This window comes from Camelus dromedarius, chromosome 26, assembly GCF_036321535.1.
Source record: "Camelus dromedarius isolate mCamDro1 chromosome 26, mCamDro1.pat, whole genome shotgun sequence".
In the NCBI taxonomy this organism is placed as follows: domain Eukaryota; kingdom Metazoa; phylum Chordata; class Mammalia; order Artiodactyla; family Camelidae; genus Camelus; species Camelus dromedarius.
In genome coordinates, this window is record NC_087461.1 from 22,855,763 (window position 1) to 22,870,817 (window position 15,055).

At 44.8% G+C, this 15,055-nt stretch overlaps 1 protein-coding gene across 9 annotated transcripts in view; it reads right to left on the reverse strand.

The window, feature by feature from the left end:
• The window catches only part of FRMD4A (FERM domain containing 4A), a 577,190-nt gene that overhangs the window by 172,370 nt on the left and 389,765 nt on the right, over positions 1-15,055 (reverse strand). For 8 of the 9 annotated variants that reach the window (XM_064479529.1, XM_064479532.1, XM_064479533.1 and 5 more), the window contains one exon: positions 9,246-9,311. In XM_064479529.1, the coding sequence (XP_064335599.1) occupies positions 9,246-9,311 (66 nt within the window). Of the gene's footprint in view, positions 1-9,245; positions 9,312-12,398; positions 13,138-15,055 lie in introns of those variants that run through there. The other variant, XM_064479531.1, reaches the window with a different exon arrangement.

Below are 15,055 nucleotides of genomic sequence, written 5' to 3' on the forward strand. Positions count from 1 at the left end.
CACGCAGGCACAATGGAACATTACTCAGCTGTAAAAAAAAAAAAAAGAATGAAAATGTTGCCATTTACAACAATACAGATGGACCTGGAGAGTATTATGCTTAGTGAAATAAGTCAAACAGAGAAAGACAAACACTGTATGTTTTCACTTATATATGGAATCTAAAATAATAAAACAAATGGTGCACTAGGAAACCAAAAAAAGTTGTGCGCCTTGCTGTATTGCCATGGTCTGGAACCAAACCATCAATCTCTCTGAGGTCTGCCTGCACCTCGCAGGTGGCTGAGGTACGGCACTGGGGCTTTGGAAATCTTCCATGTTGCTCTGACAGCTAAATCGTTAGCTCTTTATTGGGCAAGAGAGGAAACTGGAAAGCAGAGAGATTCGAGGGCTATGAGGAGGGGTCACAAGGGTGGAGGAGTCAGGGGAAAACACAGCGCAGCTGAGATTTCTCAGATCTGGTTCCCTCCTCCACCACCTCTGACCTGGGACCACGCCGTGTGGCAGGGGCTCCATTCCTCCCTCCCTCTCCTCCCCCTATCTTTGGACCTGGTGGGACAAGCTGCAGCAGAGACTGCCAGAGTGAGCAGCTCTGCCTCCAAACCTTCCTGCACCCCCTCCTTATCAGGGAGGATGGGGTGCCACTGACATAACTGCACAGAGAAAGGGGGGGCCGTCCCAGCCACCGGAGAGCAAGTCGTGAGAACGTGCAACCCGTTTTAGAAGGAAGAACACCCACCCCTGGGTGTGTGAAGAGCCGGAGGGCCCGAGTCACCATTTCTCACCTTAGACATGATCTCCCGCCCCGAAGGGAGGCGCCCTGAGCGCTGCGTAGCACAGTGAAAGCCGAATAATACGAGATTTACCAAATGAGCAAGTATTCGAATTGAGCAACGTGCCAAAAATCAATCTGTGAGTTATGAGTGAAAAACAAAAAACACCCAGATTTGTTAACTCCCAGATCCCTGTGGCGCCATCCTTTCCAGATGGCCGGCTCTCTCTCTATTTCCGTACTCTTCGGGGAGGGGAGGTGCGCATGCGCGTGCGTTTTAGTGTGTCTCTCCCGGATCAACACAATTACTCACATTTTGCTGAACTGCATCGCGTGTTCAGCTCATTTTTACCTCTCACCGTCCTCATCCCTCCCGAGCAGAGATGCTCACATAGCAGCCCACCGTCCACAGCTGTCTCCCGAGGCTCCTTTCTGCAAACATGCTTTGGGCTACCTTACAGGTTTGTGCCAATGATTTTGTAAGTGGATCAAAGAAACCAATAACTCAGCAGTGACACAAGACCCACTTTCCAGAGGGCCGTTCCTGGGATGGAAGGAGAGTCACTATCTTCCTCTCCTGGAATTTCCTTTCTCTCCCTCCACACGTTCACTCAGTTTGAACCCTGTGAAACTGTCCTTTCAGTCGGACAAAGTTGGCCAAATGTTGGAAATTTCAAATGGTTCCAAGCAGTACCTTTAAAGACCTGTTAAAATTAGCAACAAGTGCAAATGGGGCACAGAAGTGGAGGGGTGGGAACCTGTAGTGGGAAAGAATCTGAGAAAGAATATATACGTGTACACGTATGTACATGTCTAACTGAGTCACTTTGCCGCACACCTGAAACTAATACAGCATTGTAAGTCGGGGGTACTTCAATTAAAAAAAAAATTAAAAAAAAGGAAGAAATGGAGGAGTGGGGATGAAGGAGGGGGTGGGGTGGGAGGGGGGATGGGGGAAGGAGAGGATGTTGCTAGGCAACCAGAACATGGCCCGCAGGCGCCTGGGAGATGGTCTCCGCTCCCTGCCCTGGGCCCAGCTGAGCTGGCTGCTCCTGGAGCTGCGTGCGAGTGTATGCTGGGGTGGGTGGGGGGGGGCCCTTGGATGACTGCATCAGTCTGCTGTCTCCTGACACTCCTCCCTCTGTTACAGCCCCACTGGGAGACTAGGATTCTCTTTTGTTGTCAAGCAGAACAGAGCTCCCCAACTTTTCCATAAAGCCTTCGATGGAGAAGGGAGGAAGAACAGGTCCCTCCCTCCTCTCGCCAAAGGGGAAACTGTGAGCGGCTGGCGGCACCCGGGTGCGCTTTTGTCACAGTTTCTTATTCCTCCAAGCCACTAAATGAACTCAGTGTAGGGTGAACATAATGTTCTCGGTCTCTAATCTATACCTGAACATCTCTTTGCTTCACCATGTGCCTTTAAGAGGTTAAATACTATCAGCCACCCCCAGGGGCTGGAAGGACATCTGTCTGGCTCATCTGGGGTCAGCCTGAAGCAGCCTTGCTGGACCCCCCCTTTGGCTCTTGTTTCATGAGGTGGCCTGGCGGCCTGGGAGGTCCTGGACAGAAGGTCCATGACACCACAGCCCTCGGTCTGCTCACAGCGTCTGCACACGGCTGCCTAGCCCAGGCTGAGCCTGCACCTCCTGGTGACTTCAGACCAGACAGGAGCAGACGGCAGACCTGGCTCACACGACAGCAGCCGGGCCGGCAGGCGGAGCAGACCACCCTCGGTCAAGAAGAGCTGAGATCAACTCTGCTTATTTCCTTCTTGGCAATGTGTGTCTTGGGGGGATTCCTGGCTTACTTGGTAGAGAACCATCCTTTCTATTTTTACAGAACATGATAAACCGCCGAAGTAGCTGGGGATGGGGCGGGGGAGGGTGAGTGTGTGAGTGTGTGTGTGTGTGTGTGTGTGTCCACATGCAGAGAACTCAGGCCCGGTCATTTACTCTCTGCAGCACTAGCAGAGTTCCAGATTTCTAAGAAGTCATATACAAGTGGTGGTGGTTGGTTTTTTTTTAGCCCATTATAGGAAAGGATATTTACTCTGCCTTCCATGTTCCTTTATTTAGAGACCATAGTAACTTACTTAACCTTTAAGAGAGTATCACAGGCATCTTGGTCGGACAGAGAAAAGAGGTGAGAAGGCAGAAATTACTTAATCTGCTGCGGTGTAAGTTTCTTCCACACCTGATACCCTCAGGCTTAGACATGATGTGGAAACCCTTCGTCATCATGGGTCACACAGGTAAACCTTCACTAGACAGGTTGGCAACTCAGTCCAAAGAAACAAAACCACCTGGGTAAAAGCCATCTTCAGTTCTCCACATGTCATTTACGAAGCTGGTGTGGGGCCAACATGGCAGCCAAGTTACAAACCAACTAGATGGCGTCTCGGGTTTTTTATTGTATACACTTCTTATGGTGCAGTGAGAGAGAACAGGCTATGATGTCAGAAGATCCATGTTCCAGCTGTATACACTCCTTGGTGACCTTGAGCAAGGTAATCAACCTTTCTGAATTTCTGTTTCTTCATCTGAGTTAGCATCTACATAGTTAACGTGAAGATTCAATAAGATATGTTGCAGAGAAACTCTGTAAAGAACTGCAAAATGTGGTCATCACTGTGGAGGACATCCAACAGGGAATCTGGGTGTCCTTAACCAAGTCTCTTAGGTTCATAATTCTTCCTCTTGCTCAAACGATCTACTCTATCCATCAGAGACAGCTGTCTAACAGAAATGTCATGTGAGCCCAATATGAAATTTTACCTTTTTTAGTAGCCACCTTAAATCAGTTACAAGAAATAGGTGAGATTAATTTTAATTATGTATTTTCTTTAACCTCACACACCCATCTCAACATGGAATCATCAATATAAAAATCATTAATAAGACATTTTATTTTTTAAAAAAAACTCGAAGACTTCAAAATCTGGTGCAGATTTTACACTTACATCCCATCTCAATTTGGACTGGCCACATTTCAAGGGCTCCAACTCTCCTCCACAGGGTGGCTTTAAATCCTTCCTGACGTTTCTGTCCCACTGGTTTTGTGTGATGTACAATATTCCAGCTGCTACCTTTAATTCTTCTGATAAACACTGCCCAGTTGAAGTTTCCTCTGTTTCTCTGACTCACAGGACACTTTGTCCCTCTGTCTTAACAGAGGCTGATGGTTACACATGTGATGCCACTAAGAGATGGGGCTGAGGGGAGAGACGCCGTAATCCAACAATGTGCCCCGCATCACCAGGCAGCCCCGCTGTGGCAGAGTCAGGCAAGGAGAGAACTTGGATCTGCTCTATCATCAAAGGGAAGAAATCCTGCCAACAGAGCATAATACCCCCTCAGCTAAAGTGCTGGGGAAAGGCCTTCAAACGAGGCACTGCTAGGAGCAGAAGTTTTTTCTTGCACGTCTGTTTTTCTCACACTGGCCTGTCTTCCTGGACGACAGGATATCATGTATCGGAAGCCCCAGGAGGCCCTAATAAGGAAGGTCCACACCTCGGCCATTCCAATCTAGTGAAAATCTATTCTATTTTTAAGAAGCCCAAGGGAAAGAGCCCGGAATCTTCCATTAACGGCTTCCAGGACCCCACCTCTTGAACCTCGCTGTCAGGAAATTCTTGGTCTTATTTAAATGACTCTTACTAAAGCTCACTTTTCTTCCTTTGCTTACAAAACGCTCCCTTAAATAGGCCTTCAGATCAGAAAAAAAAGGGAAGAAAGGCATTTTAAAAGAATAACCACATGAAGACCAGACTTGAGAAGTTCAGTTTAATATAAAACTTTCGTGGCACCCTCCCATCTGGTTATAGAAGCATCAAGAAGAGGCTGATTGAGAGACAAATATGATGGTGGCCTCTCTCATTCTGATGCAGGCTTTTTGGAGAACATTTTTAATTAGTTGAAACATCTGGGGGCAACAGAGCAAATGACATTGTCTCCAGGTTGGATGGAAGGATGATCTGGTTGGACAAACTCCACACACTGATGGCCAAGGCTTGACTTGATACCAGAATGCTCACAGCACCGTTCCAGCATCCTTAAGTGGCAGTTAAGGACTGACGGCAGCATCGCATGGTGATATCATGGATGTCTGGGAACTGCCTGGTGGATTCAGGAATGAGCCTTTTGAATATTAAATCTGAATATGTGCTGAACTTTGCTGCCCCACTGGCCATGGGTAATGTGGGGTTTACTCAAAGCCATCAGGAATTAGGATGCACAGAGTCCGCTCGGCCAGGGTCCACTCGGTAATCCCAAGAGCTTTACAATAAACACTCAACGTTGGGATTCTGTAACCCACAGAAGGGAAATGTTACCGTCACAGTGGCCAGGTCTACACCCTGCAGGAAGCAATCTCTGTGGCCGTCTGGTTGCCAGCATCCTTCCGGTGGGAAACAGTTCTGGTCAGTTGCTGATTCCTAATCACCTCAGCCTCCTACCACTCGTGCTGTTGGACGCTGTCCTGTTCTACAGGTCTGAGGGGTACCTGGGTGAGCCTCTCACCCTAAGAGCTAGTGGCTGAAACACCGGGCCTCCCTCCTCTGTCGCTGCTTGCTAACGTCCTTCACTCAGTCACCCCTGTGTGTAGCCCCGTTTGCATCTCTGGGAGATAAACATTTCCTCTGAGCCTGCCTCTCCACCTTACAACCCTTGTGAGGCAAACGTGGGAAACGTTCACCCCTCCAGCTCTGCAGGCCCAGATCAAAAGACTGGAAAAAGCGTCACTTGGTCAGTCTTATTACAAATATTCTGGAATTGTTCTCAACAACAATAGCAAAACTGTCAGCACTAAATACACTTATTATTGGTGATAATAACAAACTGTGGTTACCAGGACAGGGGAAGTGGGGAAGGACAGATTAGGAGTTTGGGATTAACAGATACACATTACTACGAATAAAACAGATAAACAACAAGGACCTACTGTAGAGCCCAGGGAACTGTATTCAATTTCTTACAATGAGCTGCAATGAAAAGAATATATATACACATTCTTATATATGTATAATTTATACATATTTATTATGTATATTAAGAGGTCCTTCAGGGAGGTAATACCACGGCTTCTTGGGTTTGCCCATTTTTTCTTTCAACAAGGATGTGTTCAGTGACATGTTTTCCAGGCTCCGGGCTGGGTGCTGGGGGTACAGAGTGATTGATCATGACACAGACCAGCCCTTACACTGCTGGCGGCTCCAGTAAACAGCAATGGCAGTGAGTTGTGACGAGTCGTGACAGTAAGAGGGAAACCTCAGGGGGTGGAGGGGACAGCTAATGTAACCGAGCAGGACCCTATGGGGACTTCCCAGGACAGACCCTACCATGTCCTCCATCCGCTTCTTGTTTGTATAAAAACTTTAGCCTCCTAGGCCTTCCTCGAGTTTTGAAGAATAAATTTAATTAGAGAAGTGAGAAATGCAGAAGTGAAGGAAAAGAGTCAAGCAAGACAAAATAATGACAGTTGATCCATGAAACGAAGTCCAAGGCCTTTAGTTCCTCTGCAGGCTACAGGTAGGATTCTGAACCATATCCTTGGAGCTGTTTTGCAGACCCTGGAACCCCCACCAGATGGAAGGAGTTAACTGCACACTGACTACAAGCACATAGACCCCAGACCCACTGGACGGAACCAGAGGGTTAATGATGTTGATTCCAATGACCTCACCACCAACCAAACAGAAGAACATCCGTCAGCTGATCATACACCCCGTGACCCTCTCCCTCACCCTGTCTTTAAAAACCGTTTCCCAAAAGCCATCAGGGAATTTGGGCCTTTTGAGCAGTAGTGGCCTGGACTCCTTGCTTGGTGCCTACAATGAACGCCGCACTTTCCTTCACCACAACCCAGTATCAGATCAGCTTTGCTGCGTGCGGGCCAGCGGACCCAAGTGTGGTTCGGTAACACTAAGACCCAGACTCAGGAGGGGCAGAGGGGTCAGGGAAAGCCTCGGGGGCAAAAGTATCTTCTACCTCAGAACTGAAGGTTTACTGTGAACCAGCCAGGGCCAGAGGCGAGGGCACGGGAAGGCGTGTTCTAGGAAGAAGGAAAGACATTGGAAGCATGTTCTAAAAAGGAATGGAAAGAGGACGGACTTCTCTTGTTTCGTCTAATTCTACATCTTCTTGATCAGGAAGGGCTGAGAATGACCTTCCCCGAACTGCTGCACATTCGTAATTAAATATCTTCTCTGTGACTCCAGTCCACTTCAGATGCCCCCAGTCACAGTTTCCCAGGGCAGGCTGGCAAGCAGACTGTCATCTGCCTGCCCCTGGAGGTCTCATTTCCTGTCCAAGAGGGTGGCTGCCTTCTAAGACTCTAAGAGTTGAAATTTTTAAAAAAAAGCATCTTCAACACACCAGACCACTCACTTCCACACTCCCCAAGCTGATTCTCAACAATTTAAAAATTGCTCCAAATGCTTCGTTAGTTGGCGATGCGGCTAACTAACGACCTCTAGCTCACCTGACCATCCTGTCCCCACCCTCCAAATCCAAGCCAAAATTTCAGCTCTCAGTAAGATTGTGGGTCCTGGAATCTAGTCCAACAAGGACATAATCCAACATGCGGAAGAACCCTACTCATGTGGATAAACTGATCACAGCATTTCCTCGGAAATAGTGGAAAATGTTTAAAGAAACCTTAAATGGACCCAAATGGGTAAATGATTTGCTACTAATGGTATATCCATTTCTGGAATTTATGCAGCTATGAACAAAGATGACAATTTATGGTAACATGGAAAACGCTAGTGAAAGACAATGTTAAGTGAAAAAAAAAAAACACAGAGAATTAGTCACATGTTATGATTACAACCATGTAAGAAACACAAATAAGAAAAATGCTGGAAGGAAGTGTGCCAAAATGAGAAGAATTGAACCAGGATGTCGTGGTGATGGGCTTTCTCCCATAGTTCGGTTTCTCTCTTTCCCACACTGCATTTATAATACCTTTATGATTGAAATCTTACTAAAAGCATTAGCTCTTTGTGTTAGCAATCTGAACAGTTTCAAATCCAAGCAGCAGCACGTACAAGGGAACACGGATCTGCGTGTCTATGCGGAACCTCCCCCACTGAAGTATCGTTTCCCCGTGTGAATGAGCACGCAGACATCATTTCAGTCTGCTCATGTGTTGCAGAAAAAATGTGTTACAGCTCGGTGTTACAGCTCAGTTGTGATGGCAACCTGGATCCTGGCGAGAGACCAAGCAGCACTCGGGGAGTTGGAGAACGCAGGTTTACTACGCCAGCGGGCCCAGAGGAGTGAACACTCCAAGCTCTGGACCCCAGCTGTAGGTTCACACAGGCTTTTATAGGCTGCTAGTTTACACTTTGCAACATCATATGCAAATAAGGTATAACAAAAGTTGACTAATTAGGAACAGGCTTTGCAGAAATGGACCAATCAGGAGGAAGAGAAATAACCAACCAGGAAAGAGGGAAATGGACCAATCAGGAGTGAGCCCACTTTCCTAGAAGTTAGCTGTTTCAGAGGCAAAAAGTGAGACAGAGCCTCTGGGCCAGGGAACCGGATGGTGCCGGCAGGAGAGCAGTGGCCCTGCCTGGGGGTCCTGCTGGTCTTTTTTATGGGGCTTCCCACCTCACATGGGCTGCAGCTTCTCAGGGTAAAATATGACGGATGGTAAATAAGAAGCACTGCCCTACGAATATGATGGACATTGGAGAATATCAAGCAAATAGAGTTATAAAAGCTGGAGGTGAACAACAGATACGGAATTAAGTTCTTTCAAACAAGTTTGGAAATTTCACTGTTCTTTAGGGCTCTGAGTAAAACACTGATGTATTTTTTTTTTTTTTTTGAGGCTGAACAAGACCAGGGTCTATGCTTCTCATTACTGCTCTGACTTCTCTGCCACTGATATGTTCTTAGTTTGGGGATAAAGGGATGGATTTCCTGTGTGTCAGCTGACACCCAGACAGTCAACAGTGACATCAGTGATGAACTGTGGGAGGGGGCCGGGGGTAACTCAGCCCTTAGAGGGAAGACAGAGCCAAGAGATTGCTTTTACTTCTGCACACCCATGAAGATTCAACTTGAAAATAATGAACTGTTCTGTCCCCTCTGAGAAAGAAAGACGACTAACGAAATCAGTCTTAGTTGTAGAAAGAGTTATTAGGTTCTATTATAGTTACTCCTTCCAGGCAGAAAGCTTAGCCAATGGCACTTGTGGAATTTCCTTTTCGAGAGATTTGTAACAATAGGTTAGATATACATCTGGCCTTGAATACCTTAGGCAGGGTGCACAAAGAAACAGTACAAACGAAAATAGCGCTCTCACACACATACAAACACCACCGTGTGTCCCAGGCCTCTCTCGTAGATTTTAACAGCCATGGACTTTAAAATAGTTTATATTCTCACCCACCCTTCAGCTGAATCAAAGTCTGAACCACATCAGTCGCAGAAGAAACTTTGAAAGTTGGCCGAAGGTCATTTACCTGTACTAGGAGTTCCAGCTTCCTGTCATCAAGAAGATGGACTTGACATCGACGGCCCTCCGTCATCTAAGAAGAAAGACAAAAGATGGTCACTGAGAGTCTAGCAGCCTGGCAGATGGTTAGAGGGTCCCCTAGGCTGGGAAAATATGATGTCACCAGGCACCTGCCTCTGGGCAAAACCTCCCCTGGGAGTTGGAGCTAATTAACGCCAAGAAGCAGCAGGATTGGTTTGTTCATTCATTCAGAAACATTTATTGAGCACTTGCTAGGTGCCAGGGGCTATTCTGGGCGCTGGGTGCACAGTGGCACAGAAGACAGGTCCCTGCCCTCATGCAGCTTATATTCTTAGGGGGAGATGTCAAGTAGATTACCAAATCCGTATATAACATAATACCAGGTGGTGATACGTGTTCTGCATTCTTCAGTCATTCTTCCATCCACGAATTTTATCACCACGCACTGGGGACAGAGTTCAGTACCTGGTCTCTGCCATCTCGCACCTCGTCCCTCTAATTGACCACAGGGAGCAGACGACCACCCAGGTGGCAACTCCATTTGGTTTCCGTGTTAATCCTCCCCCTCCTTGTTTATGACCCTAGTCCCTCCAGAACTTTCACTCATATCACAGGGGCCCTGGAGATAAGTGCTTACAGCTGGACTTGACCCCTGACCCTTGTGCCTTTCACCACTAACACATCTGTGTGATGTAACCCGAAGAGCATCTTGGCAGGCACTGGGAGACCCAAGTCCAGACTTAGCCCCGCTGGCTATTGGCTGCAAGACTTCGAACAAGCCTCTGCTCATCTCTGCACCCCAACCTCAGATACAAAAATGAGTGGGCAGGCCCAGCGGAGATGTTGGTGAGTGTTTAACAGGCTTTCTAGAAGGAAAAAGCCTTCATTGGGAGCATTTGCGAGAGCCCTGGCATCAGCCTCAAAGGAAATCCTCTTAAGAGTGCACCTTCTGGTGGACGTCCGCTGGCCACAACTCTAACCAAGAAGTGTCTTGTTGCACTCCGAGCATCCTTCACCAGGTCTGCCTTCAAGCTACTGTCAGGCCCACACTGAAGTGTCTCCAACAGACAGATACAATACACACGAGCGCAAAGGACAGTAAAATGACGAGGAGGTGATGGATTTATTTAGTTAGTTACTATAGTATTTGTTACCTTGGTTTTTAATATAATTTATTTAATCATAAGTTTGTATAACTGAATGTTAATAATGGCTATGGTTTATAACTGGTGCACAAAATTCCTGAAAATGTAGCAAATGGTTTTTACAAGTGGATACACGACAGTCCAACACTGCCGTCTAGGCCAGGAAAACCAGAGATGCCTTCTGGTCTTTGGGTTTTTATATGACCACAGCCCCCACTGAAGCCACCTTCTTTTTCCCAGCTGCCAGCCCCTTTGTGCGGATCAAAAGGAGGCATGCACAAGGGTGGATTCTGGCCCCGCCTCACTGCACGGTCACTGGGGTCCCTTCTCCGCTTTCTCCAGGTAACATGGGGAAGGTGGCCTCCCCGCTCCGCATCCCACAGGGCTCATTCTCTGACCATCAGCATGTGCAAAGCTGTCATGTACTCTCACGAGAGACTCTTTTCCTTCCTCCAAGGGAGCCACCCAAGTCATATCACCATTCATGCTTCCATCAAGTCATGTTATTATTCTTAATTATTCATAATAATACTCTCCGGCTATACAAAGAGGAGGTATTGCTATGTGTGGCAACATGGGTGGACCTTGAGGGCCTTCTGCTTAAGTGAAACAAGTCAGAGAAGAAACAACAAATACCATATGATCTCACTTAAACGCAGAACCTAAAAAAATAAAAATAAAAAATTAAAACCATGAGCTTATAGACTCAGAGAACACACTGGTGGTTGTTAGAGACAGGGGAGTGGGGAGAGGAGGAGAGGGTGGGCAAATTACCTGAAGTGGTCAAAAGGGACAAGCTTCCAGCTAAAATAAGCAAGACGTGGGGATGTATCGTCCAGCAGGGTGACTACAGCTAATATACTGTATTGCACATTTGAGAGTTGCTAAGACTTTTTTTTTAAAGACATTTGAGAATACCAAGCAGATAGTTATAAAAGTTGGAGGCGAACAACAGGTTTGAAATTAAGTTCTTTCAGTCAAGTTTGGAAACATCACCATTCTTTAGGGCTCTGAGTAAAACAACGATATATATATACTTTTGAAGCTGAACAAGATCAGGGTCTATGATTCGCATTAAAAGTTCTCATCACAAGAAAAAAATGTTTGCAACTTATACATGAGGACAGATGTTAACTAGACTTATCGTGGTGGCCGTCACAGTATATATAAATATCGAATCATTATGTTGTATGCCTGAAAGTAATATCATGTTATAAGTCAACAATGTCTCAGTAAAAAAAAAAAAAAAAACTTTTACAAAGTAAAGAAAACACTTTGCTAGGAAAAAAAAAAATCTGTCAGCTTCATTTCAATTACTCCCCCAACTAAGTTCAATCAAAGCTACTACAATTTCAAATTATACTAAAATATAGGCTGCCAAATCAGAACATATAAATGATTCCTGTATCAAAAAAGTGCACCAAAAATGTTCATGTTTCGACAGGACAGTTGATACCAACAGCACAGGCACTTTGGATAAAATTCTAGACATTCAGTAATTCAGTTCTTACTAGGAAGAACTCAAGGTCAACAGAGAGGGAGTTTTAGGGAGGAGAGTGTACAACCATCTGGCATATTATCTTGAAATTCCTTTAAAAATGTTTTATTAAAGTTTGAGAAAATTCTCTGCAGGGTGGGGACAATTTTAAGGAATTTTAAGAAAGAAACACTGCTTGTCCTTTGCATATTTAAAACACAGAGTTCTGAACTTCACTGTAAAAGGTTAAGGGTATAAACACGCTCATGAGCTGCTTATTCACATTCTAGCAAGTTGTCAAAGAAAAAAACCCCAAGGAAAATTCATCTCCAAAAGACATTTCCTGTATCGAATAAAGTTCTAATCACAGTCATAAAAAAGAAGTGTATCACTTTCTCAGAATGTTTCCAAGCATGCAAAGTGTGACAAGACACTGAGTTCAAACCCATCCCTGAAGGTTCCCCCTCAGATTCTCCTTTTCATCTGAAACATACAATGCCTATCACATTACTCTCACCTTATCGGCGCAGCAACTTAAGAAGTAGCTACACAGCCGGATGTTAAGATCTACCCATGGATTTTCCAACTTCATTCTTCTCTTCAACAAACTCTCACTAAGTCCCTGGAAGCCGAGATGCACACTCCCTATTCTAACAGGAAATTTATAAGCCGCCTCCTTTTCGGGAGGCAAACTGTCCCTGAGAAAAGTCAGCACAGAGAGTGAGCCTGGACAGAAATTCAACTTTGAATCATCATGATTCTGAAAGCACAACTTTCTTTTGACAGCACGACTGTGGGGTTTTTTTGTTTTGTTTTGGGTTTTTTTTTTGTTTTGTTTTCCCTCCAAAAGGAGACCTATTTGTTGCTCTATCTGGATGTAAGATCGGAGTGTCCTGTTCTCATTGCCAGTTCAGAAAAGGTCTGTCTTCCTGGGTGAGTTCGGAGCAAAAGTAGCTGAACATCTGTAGCTCTGTCTGGCTGCCTGAGCAGAGTGAAATTTTCTCTTGAATACTAACAATTGTCAAGTCATACTGCTTTCCTTGCTTTCATTTTCAGCTGCTCGGGCATAACTGAGGGCTGGCATCACCCTCAAAGGAAATCCTTCTGGAGAACAAGGCTTCTTGTAGAAGTCAGCTGGCTACCACTCCGACCGTAAACCATCTTGTTACAATACAATTCTATACCAAGCGGACGCCTGCCAAGTGCACTGTGATTCCAAAGGCTATGTGGAAAAAAAAGTGTTATTTTGAAAGTGAGGTGTCCACCTCACTTATCCAACTTTGCTGTTAAGACACACACTGAATCATGAAAACTATGCATAAACATGGAAATGCATTGTGATAGGAGCTTAAGTGAACGTAGCAGAATATGAAACGTGTATTACAAGGCAGCCAAGACAATTGTGCTTATGGGTGGTCACCCACCCACCCAAATACTCCTTCATATCTTCTTTCTTTTTTTCCTTTTATTTTTATTTTTTGATTTTCACTTACATGTGGAATCTAAAAAAATGACACAAATCTATTTACAAAACAGAAAGAGACTCACAGACATAGAAAGCATCTTCTTTCTTTTTCAGTTAAAAAAAGGTAAAAAAGAAACTTTAGCTAGGAAAATGAATAATGATTTTTGAGGTCAGCCTTAGGAAATGAAGCCAAGAAATTTCCTTCTCAGCAAGTTCACTTCAGACTGCCTATGTTTTTAATGTGTCAAATCAAACTAATTAACTTACAAATGAGAATTATGATTAGCACATACGTTAGAGATCTCAAGATTGAAGGTCTGACACCTTCTCTCCCTGCAGGAGGAATTCACAGGAAGCCAACGGTGACTGAGAGTGGAGGGCAGCCTCTGAAAACAGGGAATTATAAATACCTGTGTCTGAGGGTCTCCTCCATCCACCCAGAGCCTGATCAATACCTGCTGGCGGAGGGAGCCCCCTCTTCAGGGCATTACTGAGAAACAAATAACTAACTAATGGGCAATGACAAACTCCCCCAAACAGCAATTTTGAAGTGCTTTCCATGGAGAGGTACTGGGTATGAAGTTTAGCATGAAAAAACATGTTTTCTAAGCATATTTTCCCTTTAAATTCAAAACTCAGTAAATCCCACTTCAATATCCTTCTTATTATCACCTTTTTTCTCTACATGTCACCCCTCCCTCTCAGAGCCACTTCGTAGATGTCCTCTCTACCCTTTTTCTTGCCCCTTGTCAAATACTTTGCATCCAATCGAATATACACACCATACTTCGGAGGAAGTACTCTGAAGAAATAACCCTAGTTCCACTGCTTATAACATTTTCTTTTTTTTTGCTTATAACATTTTCAGACAAAGCTAATGCAGCTGTGCAAATGACTGTGGGGTAGCAGGTGCTGAGCTTAGAAAACGCATGGTTTTTAAACATAAAAACTAAAAAATATTCAATTAATACATGTTACCATGATATTTCCTGAGACTCACTTGTACTGAAACTGTTATCACTGGACACTGGGGGCTAGGGTGGGGGTGGAGGTGGGCAGGGGGCCAGGGCTGCTCACAGCAGCCACATGCCTACTTGTTGGTGGCTCTGTGCATAGGGAGCCACCAGGTTGTGATTCATACTCATTTTAGAGACAATACCTATTTTGAGACAAGAAAATAGGAAACATGAAAGACTTCTGTCGATGGACATTTAGGCTGTTTCCATGTCTTGGCTATTGTAAACTGTGCTGCAGTGATGATTGGATAAAGAGGCTGCGGTATACTTATACAATGGAATACTACTCAGCCATAAAAAGAATGCCATTTGCAGCAACCTGGAGTCTGTCATTCTAAGTGAAGTAAGCCAGAAAGAGAAAGAAAAATACCATATGATATCACTCATATGTGGAATCTAAAACAACACACACACACAAAAAGACAAATGAGCTTATTTATAAAACAGAAACAGACTCACAGACATAGAAAACAAACTTATGGTTACCAGGGGCGAAGAGGGTAGGAAGGGATAAATAGGGAGTTCAAGATTTGCAGATACTGACTGGTATAAAATAGATAAACAAGTTTATACTGTATAGCACAGGTAACAATATTTGATATCTTATAGTAGCTTATGGTGAAAAAGAATATGAAAATAAATATGTGTAAATTCATGTATGACTGAGGCATTGTGCTGTACATGAGAAATTGA